The 22,133-nt window shown below is 58.9% G+C and overlaps 2 protein-coding genes across 7 annotated transcripts in view; one reads left to right on the top strand and one right to left on the bottom strand.

Annotated features, from left to right (window-relative positions):
- Window positions 1-4,757, bottom strand: part of LOC309665829 (SCO-spondin-like) — a gene marked incomplete at its 3' end in the record, with an annotated part of 37,309 nt that extends 32,552 nt beyond the window's left edge. Inside the window, 11 exon segments of the mRNA XM_082472554.1 lie at window positions 318-495; window positions 916-1,032; window positions 1,244-1,388; window positions 1,762-2,002; window positions 2,219-2,390; window positions 2,441-2,472; window positions 2,666-2,755; window positions 3,170-3,349; window positions 3,504-3,559; window positions 3,953-4,111; window positions 4,328-4,757. Of these exon segments, the coding sequence (XP_082328680.1) occupies window positions 318-495; window positions 916-1,032; window positions 1,244-1,388; window positions 1,762-2,002; window positions 2,219-2,390; window positions 2,441-2,472; window positions 2,666-2,755; window positions 3,170-3,349; window positions 3,504-3,559; window positions 3,953-4,111; window positions 4,328-4,377 (1,420 nt within the window). The 5' untranslated portion in view covers window positions 4,378-4,757.
- Window positions 4,758-7,250: 2,493 nt separating this feature from the next.
- Window positions 7,251-15,724, top strand: ZNF467 (zinc finger protein 467). Of its 6 annotated transcripts, XM_082473334.1 has the most exons (6): window positions 7,252-7,715; window positions 9,289-9,480; window positions 9,733-9,808; window positions 10,291-10,407; window positions 11,229-11,342; window positions 13,854-15,724. In XM_082473334.1, exons 3-6 carry the CDS (start codon window positions 9,775-9,777, stop codon window positions 15,341-15,343), a joined length of 1,755 nt encoding a protein of 584 aa, XP_082329460.1. In that variant the 5' UTR covers window positions 7,252-7,715; window positions 9,289-9,480; window positions 9,733-9,774; the 3' UTR covers window positions 15,344-15,724. The 6 variants fall into 6 exon arrangements, with proteins under 6 accessions (XP_082329462.1, XP_082329460.1, XP_082329459.1 ...); XM_082473336.1 differs by lacking the exon at window positions 9,289-9,480 and having other exon boundaries at window positions 7,251-7,715; window positions 11,162-11,342; XM_082473333.1 differs by lacking the exon at window positions 9,289-9,480.
- The last annotated feature ends 6,409 nt before the right edge of the window (window positions 15,725-22,133 follow it).

Below are 22,133 nucleotides of genomic sequence, written 5' to 3'. Positions count from 1 at the left end.
ATCCCTCAGAACTATATGAATTGTATTTCCCCTCAGGATGGGGCAGAAGACGCCTTGGAAAATCTCCACAGGACTTTATGTCTGCTTCAGAGATGGCAGAGTGAGGGGGAAGTTGAGGCAGTGATTTTGGTTGAGGGAGGCTGGCGGGAGAGCTGGGCTCAGGAACCACAGGGCGGTGTGGATGGAAGGTGCTGGACAGAGCCCAAGTCCACAGGGAGAAGAGAGATGACAGGAGGCCCCTGGGGCCCGAGCCACACTCCAGAGGGCTGCTGGGAACAGAAGGCCTGGTAGGTAGGTACCCTGAGAGCTGCAGCTACCTGAGTCCCTGAGCTGGACGTGGGTGTCCCCCAGGGAGACCGAGGTGGCGTGGAGGCAGCTCCCAGCGTTGCAGTCCCCGTGCTCCAGTACAGTCAGTAGCTGCTTCTTTACGAAGTCCTGGGGCCGACGGTGAGGAACATGGTGGCGGTGGCGCAGACCCTGAGAGCAGCTCCTGTTCTACTGGTCACCCACGGCACACACTGGGGGCAGCTTCCACGCAGCACGTATGCTGACCGCCTGCCAGCCAGCCAGACTCTGTGAGGTAAGGGGCTTAACCCTCACCAAGGGCTGGCATGTGTGACGTGTGTGTGTGCGCGTGCATGCGTGCACCCGCATGTGGAGGTGTGTGTGTGCATGTTTGGGCAACATGTCTCCTCTCCCTCCTCCCTGTGGGTAATGTATGCTCACCTCTATGTGTGCCTGTGCACACACACACGCTAAATCTACGTGCACACGTGAGAGCATGTCATGTGCGAGCTCCTGTTTGTGTCTATGTTTGTAAGAAGGTGGCCTGGGCCTGAAGCTGGGAAGTCACCTAACTTTATTGGGAGAGGGCTGGGAGGAAGGAGGACCCTTATTTCCCCTGGGGTTGTTTTACAGGAAGTAGCGGGTGACAAGCCCAGCTGTCCCGTGTGTGAGAAAACCCCGTGAGGTTGGGTTTTGTTTTGTGCCCCTGGGCTGGGGTGGCGATGACAGCGGGACGTTCACAGGAACCTAAGGAGGAGGCGAGAACCCAAAGGGCAGGCTTGGGAGTCTGCGGCTGCCATCTTCCCTCCAGAATCGTTTCTCTCTCAGCTTTTCCCTGGACGACTGTGTGTTTTGTTTATTTAGTGGTTTGCTTACAGTCCCTTCTCCCCCATAGCACCCCCGCGAGGGCCCCCGCTCTGGCACGACACCCCGCTCCCGGAGTTGGTCCTCTGCACACCTGCACCAGGCTGAAGCGGCGACCCGCGCGGCCCCGGAAAGAGAAGCTCCGCCCATCGAAGGTGAGGTAATGCCCGTCCCCGCCCACCGCGCCCTCGGCGGGGCACGGCGCCTGCGCGCAGAGCCAGCGGCCGTCCTGGCCAACGCTGTGGGCGCGAGGGACGGGAGGGCGCGCTCCGGATCGGCCCCACGGCGGAGGGGGAGGGCGGGGGTGGGGGGTGGAGTGGAGGGGGTGGAGGGGGAGGGACCGAGCTGGAGACGCCCTCCCACCCCCCCAAAACCCTGGTCCCTCCCTCCCCCGGCACCCCCTTCTCCCCGTTAGCACTAGAGGTCAGCTGATGGAGGTCACCGGCTAGGTTTTTAAGCAGGGCCGTCACTTATGCCTTGAGAGGTCACAGGTCTCTTGTGAGGGAGGCCCCAGAAGGGAGGCAGGTTGAGGAGACAGCATAAGGGAGGGATCAGAGGGGACCAGGGAGCCTCCAGCCCCAGCGAAAAGGCCAGCAAGGCCCGCGGACCCACCGCGGGCTGCACAGCCGGCGCACGGTGTCACCGGGGTCGTAGCGCCGGCGTCGGTGGCAGCAGGGGCAGCGGGCGGCAGGCACACAGAGGGCGCCGTCCCAGAAGAGGCCGGGCGGGCACTCGCAGCCGCTCACGCACTCTTCCCCGCAGGACCCCTCGCTCCCCTCGCCCACTGCCGAGCAGCTGGGCGGGCAGGCCGAGGCGCAGTCTGAGCACAGCCGGCCCCCCAGGCACAGGCGCTCTGCGGGCACAGGAGTGGGTTGTGAGGCCCAAGGAGCTCGCCAGATCCCGCTGCCGCTGAAGAGCCAGCAGGCCTTGGCAGCCCCGCCAGAGGGGCGCTCAGGGGGTGGCGGACCCCTCAGGAAACAGGAGCCACGTGAGGGCCCTCGGTCAGTTCCCAGTTCCACAGGGTGGGGAGGCCAGAGGCTGCGCACAGAGGGACGGGCGGGAGCCCTACCGCAGAAGCCGGGCTTCCTCCAGCGCACGTGGATGCGCCGCGCGCACAGTCCTGGGCCGTAGCTGGCCAAGGTGGGGCACGCGGCCTCCAGCCGCTCCTCCCGCCCACTGCCCTCCGGGGCCGCAGCACAGTAGGCAAAGGGGCAGGCCTCGTGGTACTCAGCAGGGGGCACCTGCCAAAACGGGACAGCCCCTCAGCCAACCAGCCTTCTCCGGTACTCACCAGCGCCTCCCTCCTCTTGCTTCCAAAACGCCCTGGTTTATAACCAAACAGGTGAACACTGCAAGGGACCTTAGAGATAATATATAGGAGCCTCCCAGAGGGGGCGCCCTGACCGACGGCCCAAAGCAATTTGGTGGCTGGACCAGGTGCCCCCTTTGGCACCTCCCCGGCACTCCCCCTTCCCACCCCTCCAGTGCCTGATGCCACCTCCACCCCCACCTGTACCTGGGCATGGCATTCCCTGCATGGACCGTCCAGCAGCTGATGGCACACATCCTGGGCTGCAGCCTGGTGGTGCAGTGGTTAAGAATCCGCCTGCCAATGCAGGGGACACGGGTTCGAGCCCTGGTCCGGGAAGATCCCACATGCCACGGAGCAACTAAGCCCGTGTGCCACAACTACTGAGCCTGCGCTCTAGAGCCCGCAAGCCACAACTACTGAGACCACGTGCCACAACTACTGAAGCCCGTGCGCCTAGAGCCCGTGCTCCGCAACAAGAGAAGCCACCTTAATGAGAGGCCTGCGCACCGCAATGAAAAGTAGCCCCTGCTCGCTGCAACTAAAAAAAAGACAGCCCACATGCAGCAACGAAGACCCAATGCATCCAAAAATAAATAAATAAATACATTAATTAATTAATTAATTTTAAAAAAATTCTAACTGCCCCTCGGGGGAGCAGGTGACGGCCGGGGCTGTGCCTTTCCCGCAGGCTGGGGTCTGTGGACCCACCTGGGAGTTTGTGGTTGGACCAGCTGTGGCAGGGCTGGGAGCAGCCATCCCGCCAGCTGTGTCCCCAAGACCAGGCACAGCACGCCTCCAGGCTTCCCACAGAAGCGTTAGCTGAGCCTGCCCTCGGCTGGCACAGCCATGTGGCAAAGCAGTGGCCCTCAAGGCTGGCTTCGGCAAGGGCTGTGGTGGGTAGAAAGAGAGAATGGGGCAGAGCCAGACGGTCAGCCTGGACCGGACTTCCCTCCCCAGGCAGCCTGCCACCTCCAGGAAACCCCGGATCTGGGCTAATCTCAGGCGCTTACCCAGGGTGCAGTGGGTGCCCCCCCCCCCCAGCCTGGGCAGCAAGCCCTCACCGTCTGGTTCCATGCAGCAGGCCTGGTTTCCGGGGGCCTGGGTCCACCAGATAGGGGGAGGGGAGAAGATGTTAGCGTTCAGCCCCATCCCTGGGAATGGCCTGGGACATTCAATCTGGTCACCTACTCTCTGAGAGGCTTTATCATGTAATTTTCCCTTCTTGGTCTCAATTTCCAAAGCTAGAATGATCTCGGGAAGGCGGACTGAAGGGTACGGGGAGCAGGCATCATGACTCTCCCTGCGCTGCCCATGGAAGTGCCCACTCATCCACCACCCCCACCCCTACCCCCCGCCCCTCTGGAGCCCACCCATGACCTGCTTCCCAAATGCCCGCTTCTCCAGGTCACCACTCAGTCCTCCCCTACTCTAAGGATGTCACCCCACGGCTCTCTCCTGCTCGACAGCCAGCCCAGGCTCCACGTCACTCACTTGTAGATGGGACACGGCCTCGCACGGCCACTCCAGGTCAAGTCCAGCCGCCAGCCCCGGCGCTGGTAATGATGGAGGCTGGTGCAGGGCACCAGGTCCTCCTGACGGGGGGTTACTTCCTCCTCCACCAGGATGGTCTCTGTCCGCTTACACCACTGCCTGCCCATAGATGGGGACCGACAGCTGCGGCCACCATCCCCATCTGTCCGAGAGGCCCTATCCTGTGACCCCACTCCCAGTGGAGAGTTAGTTAACTGAGGAGCAGGCTAAGTTAAGCAGGCTGAGAGAAGGGGGGCGCGGGAAGGAGTCTGGCTGCCCCAGAGGGTCCTTGGCCTAAGGATCTTAGTCCGAGGGGCCCCAGGGTGGGCTGCTTACCCATTAGCCAGTGCCCATGCCGTCCCAGAGAGGAGGGCAGGGAGCAGCATGGCGACCCCCAGGTCACCTTTGGGGGCTGTGAGGCTTTGGGGAGCCAATGCTGTGGCAGGTGAGCAGAGGCCGGGGCTGGCCTCCCCAGCCCCACACTGCTGCTACTGCAGCCTGGGGTCAGTGTGTCCAAGGCAGCCTGAGACAGCGAGCGTGAGGCCCGTGGCACTGGGGAGGCTTTATCTCAGCCCCATGCCCTGGAGCACCAGCTGCCCAGAACCAGATTGGACCTGCCTACACATCACACAGTCGCCTCAGAGGCCAGTTCTCCCTGGAAACAAACCCCTTCCTGGTGTGTGTGTGTGTGTGTGTGTGTGTGTGTGTGTGTGTGTGTGTGTGTGTGTGTGTGTGTGTGTGTGTGTGTGTGTGTGTGTGTGTGTGTGTGTGTGTGTGTGTGTGTCTGTGTGAGTGATGGTGGGGTCCTGGTGTGTGTGTGTGTGTGTGTGTGTGTGTGTCTGTGTGAGTGATGGTGGGGTCCGTGTGTCCCAGGTCACAGCCAGACATACTGGGCCTCTGAGAGTGCACACTGTCAGGCCCTACCACCAATGAACGTGGACGGGGCAAACCACACTGTCTTTCTGGGACTCGATTTCCTTACCAGTAAAAACCTCAGGGGCCTCCCAGGGAATCACAGGTGGGACAGGGGCTCCACGAATACTTTGAAATTGTGTGTGTGCATTTTTTTCTGATGACAGTTCCATAACTTTTATTAGATTCTCAAGGGGGGCCGTGACCCCACAATAGTGTTAAGAGTCACAGGGCCACGGCCTTCCAGCCCTCAAATCCTGAGTGTACGATCCTCTCCCCTGTCCCCTTCCTGCTTCTCCTGCCCCTCTCCTACCAAGCACTCCAGAAACGAGGGTCAGTCAGCGGAAGGAATGGGGTTTCCAGGGCGACTGGACTGTTTGCGGACAGAGGGATGACGTGCGCCCCTCCCTCCGCGCGGTCTGACTTCTTACTGAGGGTGATCGTGTGTGCCTGGCTGGGTCCACCCTGCTCTCCTAGGGTCCCTGGGATCCGGAACCAGGAAGCCCAGACAGGGGAACGAGAGCCAGCCTCAGGGAGGAGTGCCTGGGCTAGCAAGCGTGGGGGGCAGGAGGCAGAGGGGCCCGCAGCCAGCTCCCCCAGCCCTGCAGGCAAGGCAACCGGATGGGATAATCCGAGCAGAGCATCCGGCTGGAAGAGGGTTGGGCAGCAGCTCGCTCCCCAGGGGAATCCTGGTTACATCCTGGTTACCGGTTACCAGCTCCGAGGACACCCAGGCTGGAATGTGGCCTGGGCCTCAGATCGAGTCACCCACCAACCCCTAAACCTGATGTGCCTCCAAGCATCCCACACAGTCACCCCATCTGTGGTGGGCAGGGTCGGGGGGAGGCTGCTGGGAACCAGAGCCCTGCCAGGCATTCTTCTGGGCCGACCCTTGGTCCTGGGCCAGGAGAGGGTGCAGTGAATCCCTCAGGGAGCTCTCGGATGGGGTCCTCGGAAAGGTCCAGGGTCAGGCCGTGGACACCCAGCTGTTCCCAGCCTCTCACACATGCACACCCGTACACTCTCCCTCTGGCACCTAACACACTCGCACTGCAGGTCTTACAAGGACAGACGGAGGTGCTCGTGCCCCATCCTGGCACACAGTGATGTGTTCTGCTCCCAGGGCCGTCCTGCAGCCTGGTGAGCGGGCCCGACACTGAGCGGCTGAAGCAGCCCATACAGAAGGTAGAAGAGCCCTCCACAGCCGATTCTGAGGCACCCTGTGCTCTTCCGGGTACCACCTGTTCCTGTCCCCCTCATCCTAAGCATCAACAAATGCTGATGTGCCCCTGCTGCATGCCGTGCTTCTCTGTGCCCTGGTATCCCCTCCAGGTGGGGGGGGTGTGGAAGCCAGGGGAGGCTGCTCTTCGCACCGAGTCATCCCCACCCCTCCCCGCAAAGCCACACGTGGATTGGGGAGAAATACAAGTCACATCCTTCTCTCTAAAGAGGGCAGGAGGGAGGAAGCTGGAACCCAGAGGAGATGGGAGAAAGAGATTAGAGAGGGAGGCCCGGAATAACCAGCCCACATTTTAGATGGAGGAGGACGGGATATGGGGAGCTTTCAGGGGTGGGGGTGCCCAAGTGGCAAAGCTGAAGAGAAACATCACAACCAGGGGCAGGGATGTCTGAGGGCTGAGGGCACCCCTCCACACCCGACTGGCAGAGGTTTCCAGCCGGGTGGGAGGATCCGCTCCCCACCACGCCCAGGGGACTCTCCCCTCTCGTCAGCAGCGGCTCCTCAGGATGCCGCCGCCGTGGGGAGTCTTCACCCCATCCGACTCCGGCCTCGCCCCCGACGCCTCCTCGCCAGCCCTGCCTTTTCCCAGGTGACCTGGTTCAAAGCCCCCACCCCAATTTCTACTTCGAAGGTCACGTTCTTAGCAGGCACTGGGGCCCAGCCTGGTCTCCTTCGGGCTCTCCTCGCCGCCCCCAAGGGATCCGGCTCCTGCGGTGGGTCTAAGATCGGTGGGGGGCGGGGGGGGGTACGGGTCTGGGTGGATCCGAGTGGGATCAGGGTGGAGAGCGGGGGCAGGGCCGCAGTTTCCCAGACCGACCCCACCGACCGACAGTCGGGGACTCGATCCCACCGCGGGGAGTGCGGCGCAGACACATTCCGGCCGGCACTTGCGATTCAAAGACAGCAGCGCAGACACTAGCTCCCTTCCCCTTAACAGGCCCCCTCCTTTTCCCCCCAACTCCACACCGCCCCCCGACGCCCCGCGCTCCACCTTTCCCCTGGCTCCTCCCTCCGCGCCTGCCGGCACCCTCCCTCGCAGCCCGAGTGCCCTTCCTCCCTGCCTCCTCTCCCTCCTCCACCCCTTCCCCCCGCCCCCCGCACTCCTCTCCCCCCCACCCCTTCCCCTCCCCCGTCCTTAGCTCCCACTTTCCATCACCTACTGCGGGCCGTCGTTCCTCCAGAGCCTCACCTGCCCGCCTAACCCGCTGGGCACCCTCTCCACTCCTGGGCACCCTGTCCCCGACCTCCCCCACTGGCTGCCCCGCTGCCCCCTCCCGCCTCCTCGCTCCCCTCCCCCTCCCGGGCGCCGCTTCCCCGCTCCCGCTCCCGCTCCCTCCGCGTCTTTTCCTCTCCCCTCCCCGCGAAGTTTCGGGGCTGTCAGTCTGTCAGTCTCCGGGCAGCCCGCACCCGGACTGCAGGCGGCGGGCGCCATCGCGAGCCGAGCCCGCGGGGGCAGGAGGCCGGGGCGCCGGGGTCCGGGCGGCAGCGGGGAGACCGTGGAGGCGCCCAGAGCGGGCGCTCCGCCGCTTCCCCGCCACACCCGCACTCGCAGCCACCGCCCGTGCGGCGCAGGTGACAGCCCCGGGGGTGCGGGCGCCCCGAGCGCAGGAGGGGTGGGGTGGGGCTGGAGGGGGAGCGAGGGCAGAGGAGCGGCGAGGGCCGGAGAAGGGAGGGGTGGGACCGGGGAGGAGGGCCGGCTGGGGGGTCAGGGCTTCCAGGAGAGCGGAGAGCCGGCATCCAGAGGGATGGGCGGGGGCTGGGGAGAGGGGGACGGGTGGGAGTCAGGTGGGGAGGGGTGGGAGGCCCCCGAGGGCAGGGAGTGGGGCGTCTCAGGAGAGGGGGGAGGGAGTGTGGGAGGGGGCCGAGGGGCCGGGGAGGGAGTCGAGGCGCGGGGATCGGGCGTTTGGGAGGGGCGCGAGAAGGGGCTGACAGGTGAGCCCGGGAGCCGGGAGGGGGTCGGGACCTGGAGTGAGCTCCAGGCGGAGGGGCTCCGGGGGACAGACGGAGGCGGGGAGGGGGGGTGGGAGGGGTCTGCGCGAGAGGAAAACTTGGGAGGGGTGAGAAGTCAGTGGGGAGCAGAAATGGGGAACGGAGCCCCGGAGAGGCAGGGGAGGGGACGCGGAGGTGGGTTGGGAGGCAGGGGCCGGGAGGGCAGGGCCGGTGAGGCAGTCGGAGTGAGCGCGGAGCCTCAGACCCGAAGCTTGGTGGGGGCCGGGCGACTAGGCGGGAGCTCGGGGCGGGGGGGGGGGGCGGACTGGAAGGGGGAGGGGAAGAGCAGTTCTGGGGAGTGGGGACCAGGAAGGAAGGGAAGCGAGAGCCTGCTGGGGAGGCAGAGGGGGAAGGGAGACGGGGCCTCGGAGGGGAAGGAGAGCTGCAGGAGGGAAGGAGGGTGGGAGGGAGGGAGAGGGTGGTGTGGGGAGAGGAGGAGGAGGGCTGGGGAGCGGGGGGGGGGCGGGAGGGAACTGAGGTGAAGAGAGGAAAGGAAACCAGAGTGGGGGAGGAGAGGGAGAGGGGAGGGGAGAGCCGGGAGGAGGAGGGCGGTGTTGGGGAGGAAGGAAAAGAGGAGGGGGAAAGGAAGGGAGAGGGTGTGCGGCCGGGGAGGGGGAAGGAGCCGGGGGAGAACCGGGAGGGGAGGGAAAGGCGGCCCTGAGCCTGGGGAGGGGGAGGGGAGCTCTGCCGCGGAGGCTGCCCCAGCGGCGGGTCAGGGGGGCGGTGGCTGCGGAGGGCAGACCCGAGGGGGCCGAGAGGGGTTGGCAGGCAGGCTGTGGGCAGGGGGAGGAGCCGGAGGGGCGGGGCAGGGGGCGGGGCAGGGGGCGGGGCTGGAGAGCCAGCCGGCTTCCGCGGGGAGAGAGGGCGGAAGGCAGAGGGAGCGGGAGAGGGGAGGGGTGGAGGGAAGGCTGCCAGAGAGACTGGGGGGGAGGGGAGTCTGCTGGGGGAGGGGCAGGGGACCCGCTGGAGGAGGAGCCGCGAAGGCGGCTCGAGGGCCGGGTGTCCGAGCCTGGGAAAGCCCCGCGGGGGAGGGGCGATGGCTGGGAGGTAGGGTTTTGGGGAGGTGAAGCCCGAGTTATTCCTGCCTCCGGTGAGGCCCCTCCTCCGAGGGCCTCCCCACCGGTTGCCCAGTAGCGATCCTAACCTCCGCCCCTAGGCTGGCTCCTATTTCACCGGCTCCTGCAGTGACAGCTGGAGGGCCTAGGAGACGAAGTTCCCCGCTCTCCCCTCTGGTCTCCCACCCTCCACCCTCTCCCCAGAGAATCGGTTGATTCCTGACACCCCCAGGCAAGGGCCCTGGGGGGTGAGGAGCGCTGAAGGGCTGGTGCTGGCTCTGAGAGACCTGCAGGTGAGGGTGGCAGGCTGATTTCCGGAGCTGACCTGAGCTTAGCTTGCAGAAATGGCTTCAAGGCCTTCGCCTTGGTCCACCTTCAAAGGTCTCTGCTTTCTGAAATCCACGTTCCCTCATTTCCCTCACCTGTACCTGAGGGCATCACCTCTGGAGCTCCTGGAGATGGCTGACGGGGAGAGGTTGGGCAGAGCCAGGACCCAGGTGGAAGCTGTCTGAGAAGAATCTGAACAAGGTTGTCTTTCTCCTTAGGGTCTGTGGCCGGATCCCCAGGAGGAGTTATCCTGGGTTGCCATGAGAGAGACCTTCGAGGCCCTCAGGTCCCTGGGTGAGCCAGCAGAACTGAAGGGACTTGGATGGGGGGCGGGGGAGTAGGAAGATTCAAGAACATACTAAGCCTGCTGCTTCCCTAATTCAGACAGCAGAGCATCCTCAGGAGGCTGCAACCCTGATACCCCAGAGACCCTGGGATCCTTTCTTTAGGGCAGCATCCTTTCCGGTTTCATCAGGAAGAAGGCCTGGTCCATGTTGGAGGTGGTGCTAGTACTCACAGAACACCAGGATATTTAAATCTCTTCTCTCTCTTCTTTCTGTCGCCTGTCCTTGACGCAGTGCAAGGGGGCTGAGGTCGATACCTGGCCAAGCCACTGCAGGGCCTGGCTGTCCCTTGTTCATGCTAGTTAGAGACCCTTCCTTCCTGAGCACATGGGGAAAACCCATGGGGTGGGCTGGGAAGGGGAAGGCCCCCCATTTTGATCACCTCTTCTGTACTTTGTGCTTTACTTGGACCCATCCTTTTGCCTGTAACAGGACTCTCTGTGGGACAGCCGGAGATGGCCCCCCAAAGTGAGCCTGGGGAAGAGTCCCATAATGCCCAGGAACAGATGTCCCCTCCCCGGGAAGAGAGAGCGCTGGGCAAATGCTCAGGTAAGTAAGTGGGGACCACGGAAGGTGGCTCAGGGCGGAGTCTTCCTTCCTTTGTTCGTCAGGTATTTATTGAGCACCTACTAAGTGCCCCGTGCTATTCTAGATATTCAGGATACCTCAGTGACCAAGGAGACAAAGATCCCTACCTTCCAGGAGCTTAATCCTAGTGAGGGCAGAGGGTCAACAGACAACAAATGTAGAAATAAGTGTACTTATAACCTGTGTTAGAAGAGGAGAGGCTATGTGCTTTGGGGGTGTAAAGCAGGGTGAGGGAGCCTGAGACCACTGCAGGTAGGGGTGGGGCAGGCTGGAGGATTAAATAGTGGGGTGAAAGTAGGCCTCATTGGGAAAGTAAGATTGGAAAGAGGTGAGGGAGGCAGCTAAGCAGATACGGGGAGAAGATGCCTAAGGCAGGCGTGGACCTGGCTTTCTGACACCCCAGTCTTCTCTAATGATTTTCCTTGGAACTGGAGTCCATCTGGTGGCTGGGAGGTTCCCCATCTCCCCTCCTAGGAGCCTCATGTAAGCCTCAGGGCAGGGACCCTTCCTTGCTTCCACTATCTTACACACACATATTCCAGAAACTCCTCACAGCTGTGGCTCTTGCAACCTGCACGGCCTTAGCAGCTGCCCTGCTTGAAGGAGCCTGAGGCTGCCCTGGGGCAGCTGGGAATTCAGCCCCTGCAGGTATGATGTGGGATGCAATCCTGCCGGTGGGGCTGGGACCGGGGTCTCAAAAGCCCCTGCTTCCTAGCGCCAGTGGGGAGCTCTGTCCATCTCTGATGTCTGCGGCGTCCTTGAGGTAGCCTGTTCTCTGCCAGGGCGCGAGGCCCCCAGACCAGAGGAAGGTGCCCACACTGAACAAGCTGAAGCTCCCTGCAGAGGAGGCCGGGCATGTGCACCACGGAAGGCTGAGCCCATGGGCTCCTGCCCAGGTGAGTGTTCCCAGCTCTCCATCCCACCAGGGGGCCAGGAGGAGGGAGCAGGGGTCTGCCAGCTCCTGAGCTGCTATCTGAGGAGGCAGCCACCCCAGGCCCTACCAACCCAAGATGAATCAGGCCCTGGCACCTTTCTGCTGTAGAGCTTCAGCACACAGAGGGAATTCTACATCCACAGACAACAGGAATCAGAGAGGCCGGCCCCCAAAGAGAAACACACTCTCACCTCAACATCCTCCAGGAGTCTTAACTTCCCAGCCTGTCTCCCCCAGTCAAAGTTCATTCCTGTTGACAACTTGAATTATGATTCCCAGGAAGACATATGGCGTTGATCAACCTTTTCATTGTCTCTCCCCAGACATGCTCCTTCCCCCAAATCTCTACTGATCTCGGTGCTACGCAAATGCTCCAAATCTGTTGTATTTGACGCATCTCCCCCATACGCAAGGCGATCAAACAGTTCGTTCTCTCTCCACAGTCCTACCCATCACTTCCTTCCACTACCACCAGCTTTATCACCTTCTGCCTGAGTGATGTCACTTATTCCACAAGGGCTTATTTAGTGCCCACTAGGTCCAGGCTGTGTTAGGTAGAGCGGGAAGAGAGGGGCTCTAGAGTGACACAGTCCTGGTTTGAATCCTTGCTCCACATTTTTTGGCTGAGTGATCTTGGATTAGGCTAGAGGAGCCTCAGTTTGTTCACGAGAAATAAGAGTAACTTCTGCACAGGGGTTTTTGTGAAGGTTTGTGAGAGTGTATATACAGTGCTTCATCTGCAGTTGGCACTCAGTACATGAGGCAATCCTCATTTTTATTAGACGCGTAAAGAAACAGAACACAAGATGTCTGCCCTCCAGAAACTGAAATCTGATACCAATATGAGCTAGAATAAAGAATTAAAAGCACAAATAACAATAAAGGCATGTCACAAAGAAGTGTAAAAGTGTCAACAGTTAAGTGTTTATATGAGATCCTCGTGCGTTGCATTTGTCCAAGACTTTGTTGATTTGTGCTCCATATTGAGAGAGGTGTAGACTTCAGCTTGGATGAGAGTGAGGGTGGAGGATGGGAAAACATTCTAGGCTGGGAAGAGACTTCGAACTAGGGAAGTTGACACGTGACTGGGGTTACAGAAGACCAGCTTGCCTGAAGTGAGGGGTTTATGCCTGGGAGTATTAAGAGAGTTGGACTAGATTGGCGTGAGCCTCAGATGCAGCTAGAACTTACTTTATCCTCTAAATAATAGGGAGCTATGGATGGTTCTTCAGCAGAAGAATGGCACAATGAAAATGAAAGCGATATCACAGTATGATAAATAGTTGTTTGGAACTGATGGATGGGTAAAAGAAACTAGGAGTAAATCTAATTGTGATAGTCGATGTGTAATGTAACCAAGGCTCAGGCTATTACAGACTTTTAGAGCCAGACAGGACCTCCGATCAGCTGGTACAAAGGTTCTCAAACAAGAATCACTTTGGGAGCTTGAAAGAAAGAGAACAGATTCACTGGCCCGGCTCCCATAGATGCATTTTGTGAAAGTTGCCCAGGAGATTATGACATGGCACCAGATTTAGGAACCATGAACTGGTCCAACCTTTACGCCTAAGCAAGCTAACAGACTTAGTTCAAAGAGATTAAGTGACTCAACCATGGTCACACTGCTGCTTAGTGGCAGAGGAGAACCCAAGGGGACACTCCTGGTCTGGGTCCTGAGCTCCTTCCTCTTGGCTGAGCCATTGCAGTGCCCAAGAGGGGCAAAGCTCCAGGGGAACCCATCTCCAACCTGCTCCCTAAGAGGGCTCTCCCTGCTTCTCCAGCGGTGGCACCATCCGTTGGTCCCCCAAGTCCTGTAAACTCAATCCTCTTCTTAAACTGGGATTTCCCACCTGGCCCTAGAAGCAGCAATGAAGGGAGTAGGAGCAGGGGGAGCCTTTGAGAAACCACAGGAAGGAAGGCAAAGGTACTCAGTGGCCACTGGGGAGGAGCTAGAGAGCAAGGGGGGCATCCAAGGTGAAAGTCAAGGTTCCAAGTCCAGCCCACTGGGAGAAGGAGGCTGTAGACCTACTGTTGACATCAGCGGGGTAGATCTGGGAAGGTGGGGTGTTTGGCGGTAAGCCTGCTGAGCTGTAGCCAATTCGCAGGACACGCAGGGGAGTTGCTCAACTGGAGAGGAGAGGTTGAGGTTCCAGAACAGAAAGATCTGGGGGGACCACGTGGACACATGAGCCAGGACAGGAACCTGAGGACTGAAGCTTGAGGGAGAGTAAGGGGAGGCTACTCCAGAGGCCGGGAGGCAGGCAAACCGGGGCGAAAGCGTCCCGTCCCCGCAGCAGAGAGCCCAGGAGGAGGGCTTGCAGTGATCTTTGGGTTTGGTCATTCCCAGGAATTTCCCAGTGAAAAGAGCAGAAGCTAGACTTCAGGGCTCCAGGAAGTGGCGGTCGTATTGGCAAATAAGCGGCGCATAAATAAACGTGGGGTTTAACAGACTGGCCTTGTTTTGATCTTTCAGGGGAGGAGTGGATGCTTCGGAAGGTGAAGGTGGAGGAGGAGGTTCGGCAGGCGGAAGAGGAGGGGGAATGGCCCCAGCGTCTGTCATTACTCCCCAGCCCCTTCCCCGCACCTGACCTGGGGCCTCTGGCCGCCGCCTACAAGCTGGAGCCGGGGGCCCCAGGGCCACTGGGTGGGCTCGCGCTGGCGGGGTGGGTCCCGGCCTCGGAGAAGCCCTATGGCTGCGGGGAGTGTGAGCGCCGCTTCCGGGACCAGCTGACCCTGCGGCTGCACCAGCGGCTGCACCGCGGCGAGGGCCCTTGCGCCTGCCCGGACTGTGGCCGCAGCTTCACGCAGCGCGCGCACATGCTGGTGCACGAGCGCAGCCACCGCGGCGAGCGGCCCTTCCCGTGCTCCGAGTGCGGCAAGCGCTTCAGCAAGAAGGCCCACCTGACCCGCCACCTGCGCACGCACACGGGCGAGAGGCCCTACCCGTGCGCAGAGTGCGGCAAGCGCTTCAGCCAGAAGATACACCTGGGCTCGCACCAGAAGACGCACACGGGCGAGCGGCCCTTCCCCTGCCCCGAGTGCGAGAAGCGCTTTCGCAAGAAGACGCACCTGATCCGCCACCAGCGCATCCACACGGGCGAGAGGCCGTACCAGTGCGCGCAGTGCGCGCGCAGCTTCACGCACAAGCAACACCTGGTGCGGCACCAGAGGGTCCACGAGGCGGCCGGCCGCGCCCCGTCCTCCCCCGACGCGCCCTTCTCGCCCACGTCCCCTGCCCCGTCCCCGACTCCGTCCCCTCCCGGGCCCAAGCCTTTCTCCTGCTCCGACTGCGGCCTGAGCTTCGGCTGGAAGAAGAACCTCGCCATGCACCAGCGTCTGCACCGCGGCGAGGGGCGCCCTTTCGGGTGCGACGAGTGCGCACTGGGCGCCGCCATGGACCCCGCCGCTGCCACCGAGCCCTTGGCCTGCGCGCCCCCGGGCGCTCCCGCGAGCCAGCGGTCCTTCCTCTGCCCGGACTGCGGGCGCGCCTTCGCCCACGGGCAGCACCTGGCGCGGCACCGGCGGGTGCACACGGGCGAACGGCCCTTCGCCTGCGCGCAGTGCGGCCGCCGCTTCGGCTCGCGACCCAACCTGGTGGCCCACTCCAGGGCCCACAGCGGCGCCAGGCCCTTCGCCTGCGCGCAGTGCGGCCGCCGCTTCAGCCGCAAGTCGCACCTGGGCCGCCACCAGGCGGTGCACACAGGCAGTCGGCCCCACGCCTGTGCCGTGTGCGCCCGCAGCTTCAGCTCCAAAACCAACCTGGTCCGCCACCAGGCCGTCCACACGGGTTCCCGCCCCTTCTCCTGCCCTCAGTGCGGCAAGAGCTTCAGCCGCAAGACCCACCTGGCGCGACACCAGCGCATCCACGGCGGCGCCGCCGCCCACCCGACCTCCGAGTCTGACCTCTTGGCTCCCGCCTGGCCCACTCCCACCGAGGGGGCGGCATCCCCGCTCTTTTTTTGAGCCTCGTTCTAGGCCGGACCCTGCCTTTGCCTTCTTTTGTTCCCTGGTTCCGGAGACCCATGCCCGAAGACATCTCCTGGGCGGAGGAGCACGACGGCCTGGACAGCCTCTGGCCATTTTCCTTCCCTCTCTGTCTTGCTGGGGAGAAGTCTGGAAAGGATAACCGGCTTTGACATTCTGGGACAAAAACAGAGCTGAGAGTGAATCCTTGCTAGGAACAATTTAGGCCGAGTTCCTGGAAATCTCCCACCCAGAGACCCCATCGGAAAGCAGACATTTCCTGGACCACTCCTGACCAAAGACTGAGTCAGGAACCCCTAGGAGGGAGGGAAAGAATGGTGATCTGTGTACTGAAAGTTACATTAAAATTGCAATCTGAAAGTTCGGGGGCTGTGAAATGAGTTGGGGGGATGGAACACCAGACTTTTCTCATCCACTCACTCACGTTAATCCACACACAGACACCCCTTCCCTTCCTATCCTGCGTGAGTTAAATTTAGCCAGCTGCTGGTAATGGGCTTTATCAAATCAAAATATGATCCAGCTAATTGCTAAATCACCATCTTGCTCCCTGCCTTTAGCTCAAATTGACAAGGAAGAAACATCAGTATACACTTCTCATGCCAGGTGTCAAAGGCTAGAACAGTAGGGAATGCAAAGAGAGGGGACAGGGTGCCCCTGGCCACTCCTATGGGGACGGCGTGCCACCAAGGGCTCTGGAGCTCCAGGGCTCTGCTTCTGTTTGCAGCTCTCCCAAGGGGATCTCAGAACAGCAGCCCCACCTGCCACTCTGCCTGGCAGCAGGAGGAAGGACGTTAGTGACAGATGAAGGTTGCTTTCGCATCACACTTTCCCATAGGTTCTCTCTTTATGACGGGTGCAGACGTTCCTGTAGCCGTGCTTCCCCAGCCTAGACTGGCAGGAGAGCTGGGCTGGCCGGCAGTGACAGGGAGGGGTAGGATGACGGGGGAACGTGTTGGACTTGGAGGGAGAAGTCTTACCTTTGACCTTTCCTCAGCCTCTTGTAGGACTTTGCGGCAGAGTCCTCATTTTCCTGGGCCTCTGCTTTCTCATTAAAATAAGATTGCTGATGTTGATGAGGGCTGAGGCTTTTTTTTCCAATTCTAATGGCACTATCACCAAAAATAACCCTAGCAAATATTTATTGGGTGCCTACTATGTGCCAAGCCCTGCACTAGGCACTGGGAAACAATAGTAAGCAAGACAGACAGGTCCCTGCCCTCACAGAGCTTGCAGGAAAAACGTGAGGAGTGCGGGGTTAGGGCCAGCACAGAGGGCTTCGGGAGTGGCGTCCCAAATTCAGGAAAAGTCAAAGGAGGTTCCCAGGATGAGGACAACTGTAAAATGAGCCCTGAAGGATGGGAGCAAATAGCAAGTGGGTAGCCCCTCCTCCTGGTCCTTTTCCTGGGTTCCCACCGCCTTCCTGTCCCAGTCTTATAAGTCCAACTGGTCTGAATATGCAAGACCCGGGAAATCTTACCTGGCACCCAGCCCCCCAGCCATTCTGGTGATGACCGTTGTGCTGGGGGTGGTGGAGAAAGACGAAGAGCCAGGCTGCCCTTCTGAGTCAGAGCACAGTAGTGAACAGAGGACCGTGCCTCTTGCCTGCTTGGGGCTTCAAGACCGTCCCCACGGCTTAGCTGGCTCTTTCAAGCACCCACACCAATGAACTGGCACCCAACGCGCACACGTGCTCCACTCCTAAGTTGTTGCCTTTCCACTTTGAGAAGGAGGGGAAATGGTCAGCGAAGGAGCCAGCCTGGTGTGTTTTAAATACAGGTTTCCCCAGCTATCCTAAAGTAGAGCATCCCTATGAAACCTTCCATAAGCTGAAACATCGTAAAGTGGAGAAGCAATCACTTTAGGACACATCTTGCTAATGGATGCACAGAACAGATAGAGAAGAAGCACAGATGCTCACAGACACAGTTCAAAGCTTTGGTGGCTTGATGCTGGCATGCTGGGTGTGGTTCCCAGGAAGGAGCTTTGCAGGGTCTCTCTCACTGCTTGGGGTACGCTGCCCCTATAGGGGCAAAACAAATGCTGGATGCTATTTTCACTTTTCATAAAAGCAAAAATCCTCTTCAGGTTCCTTGCAGTTAGCGAAAGCAGGTACTAATGTAGGTCTTTCATAAAAGTGAAGTGGCGTAATTCGAACTTTCAAAAAGCAGGAGATCCCTGTAAACCCCACAGCCGGTGCGCTTTGTATCAGAAAATACTCAGATGCTCCAAATGTCCCTATTTTCCATCTAGGTAACACTATGCTTGGGAAACTAAGTTAGTGATAAAGAGGCTGTTTGGCAGGGATGGAATCAGAACAAAATGAAGTAGGTAGACTCAGAGCCTTAATCCAGGCTTTAGTGAAGTCTGCCTATCACATAATTAGTAAGACAAAGAACTTTCCATGTGGCCTCCTCCTGTATCTCCTTCCTCTCCATCTGCAGGGTTGGACGAGAACGGCCAGTTAGAGTGACCTGCCGGACATCCCTGCGAATCTTTTTTTTTTAAAGTTATACAATTATTTATTTATTTATTTATGGCTGTGTTGGGTCTTCGTTTCTGTGCGAGGGCTTTCTCTAGTTGCGGCAAGTGGGGGCCACTCTTCATCGCGGTGCGCAGGCCTTTCATTATTGCGGCCTCTCTTATTGCGGAGCACAGGCTCCAGACACGCAGGCTCAGTAATTGTGGCTCACGGGCCTAGTTGCTCCGCGGCATGTGGGATCTTCCCAGACCAGGGCTCGAACCCGTGTCCCCTGCATTGGCAGGCAGATTCTCAACCACTGCGCCACCAGGGAAGCCCCCTCCCTGCGAATCTTGAGTCAGAAAGATTCCAGATGTTCCCCTGGCTCAGCCGGCTGGCTCAGGAGGCAGGGAGACAGGCATTGCAATCCTCCACCCAGAAGGAATGGTGAGCTTTGGAGTCTACCCAGCCTTGCGTAAACGTTGTAGGGAATTGAACAGAAGATCTTGTTCTTGCGGCATTTACAGTCCAGATATAAGACAAGCAGCTGGTTGCTTTGGGGCCCAGAACGCCGGGTGCTCTGGGACACTCCGAAGAAGAAAAAGCCAAGATCCCTGACTCACAAACCTAAACCGTAGATGGGAGAGAGGCTTGAGTTTCATAAAACACCTGGACCATCACATGTGGTGGTCTGGGCCCAGGTGTTCTATTCTATTCTTCAGGATACATGTATTGGAGGAGTTCAGAGTAAGGGGAGGGCCTGAGCTGGAACAGTCAGGGATGGCTTTGCCAGGAGGAGGGTCCTGGTGAGTCTGGAAGGTGGCTACAACTGGAAGAGACCAAGAGGAGGTGGGAGGAACCAGGAGGAACTGGGAACCATTAGGTGCTAAACCTTATGTGGAGGCGCCGGGCTGCAGGGGATCAGGTATTTGCACACAGTTTGAGATGAGAACAGGTCATCCAGCTCAGGGCCAGTGCAGAGGGAACTCACATCTCCAGGGCGCCCTGTTCCAGGTCCTCTGCCAGCGAGGCATCGAGCAATCAGGACGCCCTTCTCCCATAGCCCTTCACCGAGCCGGTCCCAGCACTACACCTCCCCGTGTCAGCCACCCCAAAAGAAACTATCGAGGGACGAGGGACAGGGCAGGCAGTATGAAAAGGGGTTGTTGTTATTACCGCTAATCATAATGGTAGCTAATATTTACCTAATACTTGCTATGTGCCGGGGCCCGACCTGAGTTCTTTACATATGTATTAACACAGCCAAAACTCACAATAACTACCATTATTATCCCCATTTTATAGATGTGGAAACTGAGCACAGAGCAATTAGGCCATTTGAACAAGGTCATTCCTTCCTTCCTTCATTCATTCAACAAACATGTATAGAGTACCTGCTTGTGTGTCTGACACTGTTCGATGCTGGGAATAGTAATAATAGTTATAAACGAAAATGTGTCCAGTACTTACTCTGTGCTAAGTACACTACAAATTAAGGGATTTACAAGTCTTGCTCTGTTTTTCTTTCCGCCACCCTATGAGCGGGCATCATTGTCCTTGGTCAAGTTTTTCTGATGAGGTAAAAGAAGCTCAGAGAGTCTAAGTTACTTGCACAAGTCACACAGCATATGTGATGAAAGCAACCCAGTGGTCTGATCCTAGAGCCCGTACTTGAAAAAAGCACATTTTACGTTCCCACCAACAGTGCACAAGGGTTCCATTTCTCCTCGCCAACCCTGGTTGTTTTCTGTTCTTTTGATAGTAGCCACTCTAACAGGTGTGCGGTGATCTCTCTTTGTGGTTTTGACTTGCATTTCCCTAGAGCCTGTATAGTTAAACACCGAGCTCGGTGTCCTTGCAGAGAGGACCCTCGACGTTCCTGGTCCTCAGGTGCTCAGTGGATGGATCTAGTGATCAGTGTGGAAGGCAAGCATTCGAAGGGCCATGGGGTGAAGGGTGAAGAGCGATGACGTACACGTGGAGGGTCGGGAGGGGTCTCTGGAAGGTGGGGTGACTTGCTGAGATCTCACCTCCTTGGACTGGGCTCTCGGCCAGCCGGGTACTGTGGTCACATCCACTCACCGTGTTAAGGAGTGTCTGTATCCTGGGAGAGGGAAAGGGGTTCCTGCCCCTGGGCCCAAGGCAGCAAGCCACACTTCCAGGGGGCAGACCCCTGAGAAAAAGCAGGAAGCAACTGAAAGCAAGCTCACATATCGGTTGCAGAATGTTCCCTTTCCAGAAGTGATGGTGAATTACGGAGTCACCCTGAGGCGGGGATATGGGAGTCGGTAGGAAAGGGTGGCTGTCAGCTGTAACCAGGTTGTAACTGGGACAAGAGCCTGTATCACAGGCTTTAGTGACACCGCCCAGCGCAGCCCGTCTCCGGGCCCCAGTATCTGAGAATCGCCTGTCTGTTGCCTGCCTGCCTTCCCTGCCCCGCAGGCCTCTCCCCTGCACACACGGGGGGCGGCGGGGTAGGGGGCTGAAAAGCCGGGTCTGTGCTACGGGACTCCTTCACCAAAGGCGCTGTGTTTGTTTCCTAGGGGCCCTGGAACAAAGCACCACACAAGGAGGATGGAAGACAGCAGACATTTATCCTCTCAGTTCTGGAGGCCGAAAGTCCAAAATCAAGGTGTGGGCAGGGCCACGTTCCGTCTGAAGGTTCTCGGGTGGGTCTGTTCCAGGCCTCCCTCCCAGCTTCTGGTGTTGCTGGCAACACTTGCTATTCCTTTTTTTAAAATTTATTTATTTATTATTTATTTTTGGCTGTGTTGGGTCTTCGTTTCCGTGCGAAGGCTTTCTCTAGTTGCGGCAAGTGGGGGCCACTCTTCATCGTGGTGCGCGGGCCTCTCACTATCGCGGCCTCTCTTGTTGCGGAGCACAGGCTCCAGACGTGCAGGCTCAGTAATTGTGGCTCACGGGCCTAGTTGCTGCGCGGCATGTGGGATCTTCCCAGACCAGGGCTCGAACCTGTGTTCCCTGTATTGGCAGGCAGATTCTCAACCACTGCGCCACCAGGGAAGCCCCAACGCTTGCTATTCTTGACTTGTAGCCTCGTCTGTCCAACCACTGCCTCCTGTGCTCACGTGGCCTTTCCTGTGTGTGTGTGTCTGTCTCTGTGTCTCTTCTCTTCTTACAAGGACCCAGTCATATTGGATTAGGGGCACTCCAGTGACCTCATCTTAACTGGACTGCATCTGTAGAGACCCAATTTCCAGATAAGGTCACAGTCCCTGGTCCCAGGGTGAGGACTTCAGCCTATCTCTTTAGGGGACACGTTTCAACCCATCGCAGGGAACTTCACGGAGATACTGTGTCAACACTGGAGGAGGAGAGGCTGAAATGCAGGCTCCCGGTGTTGGGAGGGGATGGGCTGGCTCCACCTCGGAGGGAACGGGGCACAAGCAGCACAGCCCTGATCAGACTCGACTTGCGCTCCCCAGAGCTCTTGCCTTCCACGTGGCAGGCTGGAGATACATCAGAGTGTTCAAAAAAGCTCAGCGATAGTAACAGAAATGTCTCTTCGTGTTCCTTTCTTCTATAGTACTGTTTTAAATTGATATTTTCTTACTTCTAAAACAGTAAAATAGCTTTGACATGACTGTAAACAAAGAAAAAGCACAGTTGACTTCTAGGAGACTGTAGGAGAAGCTGAGAAGTGAGCTATCTTCATTCAAACGTGACTGTTTTGTTTAGCGTCTCTGAAAACTGCGTGTGTGTGTTTGCGCGCGCGCATGCACGTGCCTATTCTAGGGTTTATTTGTGGGGAGACCTAAGATGGAGGAACGGCATGGGGCTGATTGTGCCTTGAGGGGTAAGTGGATTTGAAGGGCAGGGGGTGCAGTTCAGAGAAATGGGCTGCGCTGGGGTGGGGGGGCTTTTGCACAGCATCTGGAGGGAGAGAGGATGGGCAGACTGAAGCGGGATGAATTGGTTTGCAATAGTGAACATTTTTTCTGCCCCAGGAGACTCAAAAACCCTCCTCGGAGTTGTGGTGGGACCTGGCATAGTGTGGTCACAGCATGGCAGATGCCCTTCGGAAGGAAAGTAATTCCAAGGACCTGGTGGAGAGCTTCACCCCACCTTAAGGTGGGAGAAACAAACTACTCCACCTTATTGGTATTTTGTTAACCAGAGACAAGTCGGTATTTCACAATCAGGGGTGACTCCCCTGTTGCAGATGGGTGACATCCTATCCTTTCCTGGGAGCAGTAATTTGGGGAAAGGCTGCAGAGCGCTGTGCTGTGGCCTCAGGTGGTGGAGAAGCTGGGGGTCCTCACGACAGGGCATTGCCGTCACACGGAGCTT

This window comes from Balaenoptera physalus (genome assembly GCF_965194825.1).
Source record: "Balaenoptera physalus genome assembly, chromosome: 8".
NCBI classification, from domain to species: domain Eukaryota; kingdom Metazoa; phylum Chordata; class Mammalia; order Artiodactyla; family Balaenopteridae; genus Balaenoptera; species Balaenoptera physalus.
Note: the sequence above shows the minus strand (reverse complement) of the source record. Positions and strands in the feature narration are given on the sequence as shown.

Coding starts and splice junctions, on each gene's coding strand:
- ZNF467 (XM_082473333.1), top strand. CDS start 9,775: ATGAGAGAGACCTTCGAGGCCCTCAGGTCCCTGG. Junction 10,408..11,228: donor AGCGCTGGGCAAATGCTCAG/GTAAGTAAGTGG, acceptor GTTCTCTGCCAG/GGCGCGAGGCCCCCAGACCA. Junction 11,343..13,853: donor GCCCATGGGCTCCTGCCCAG/GTGAGTGTTCCC, acceptor TTGATCTTTCAG/GGGAGGAGTGGATGCTTCGG.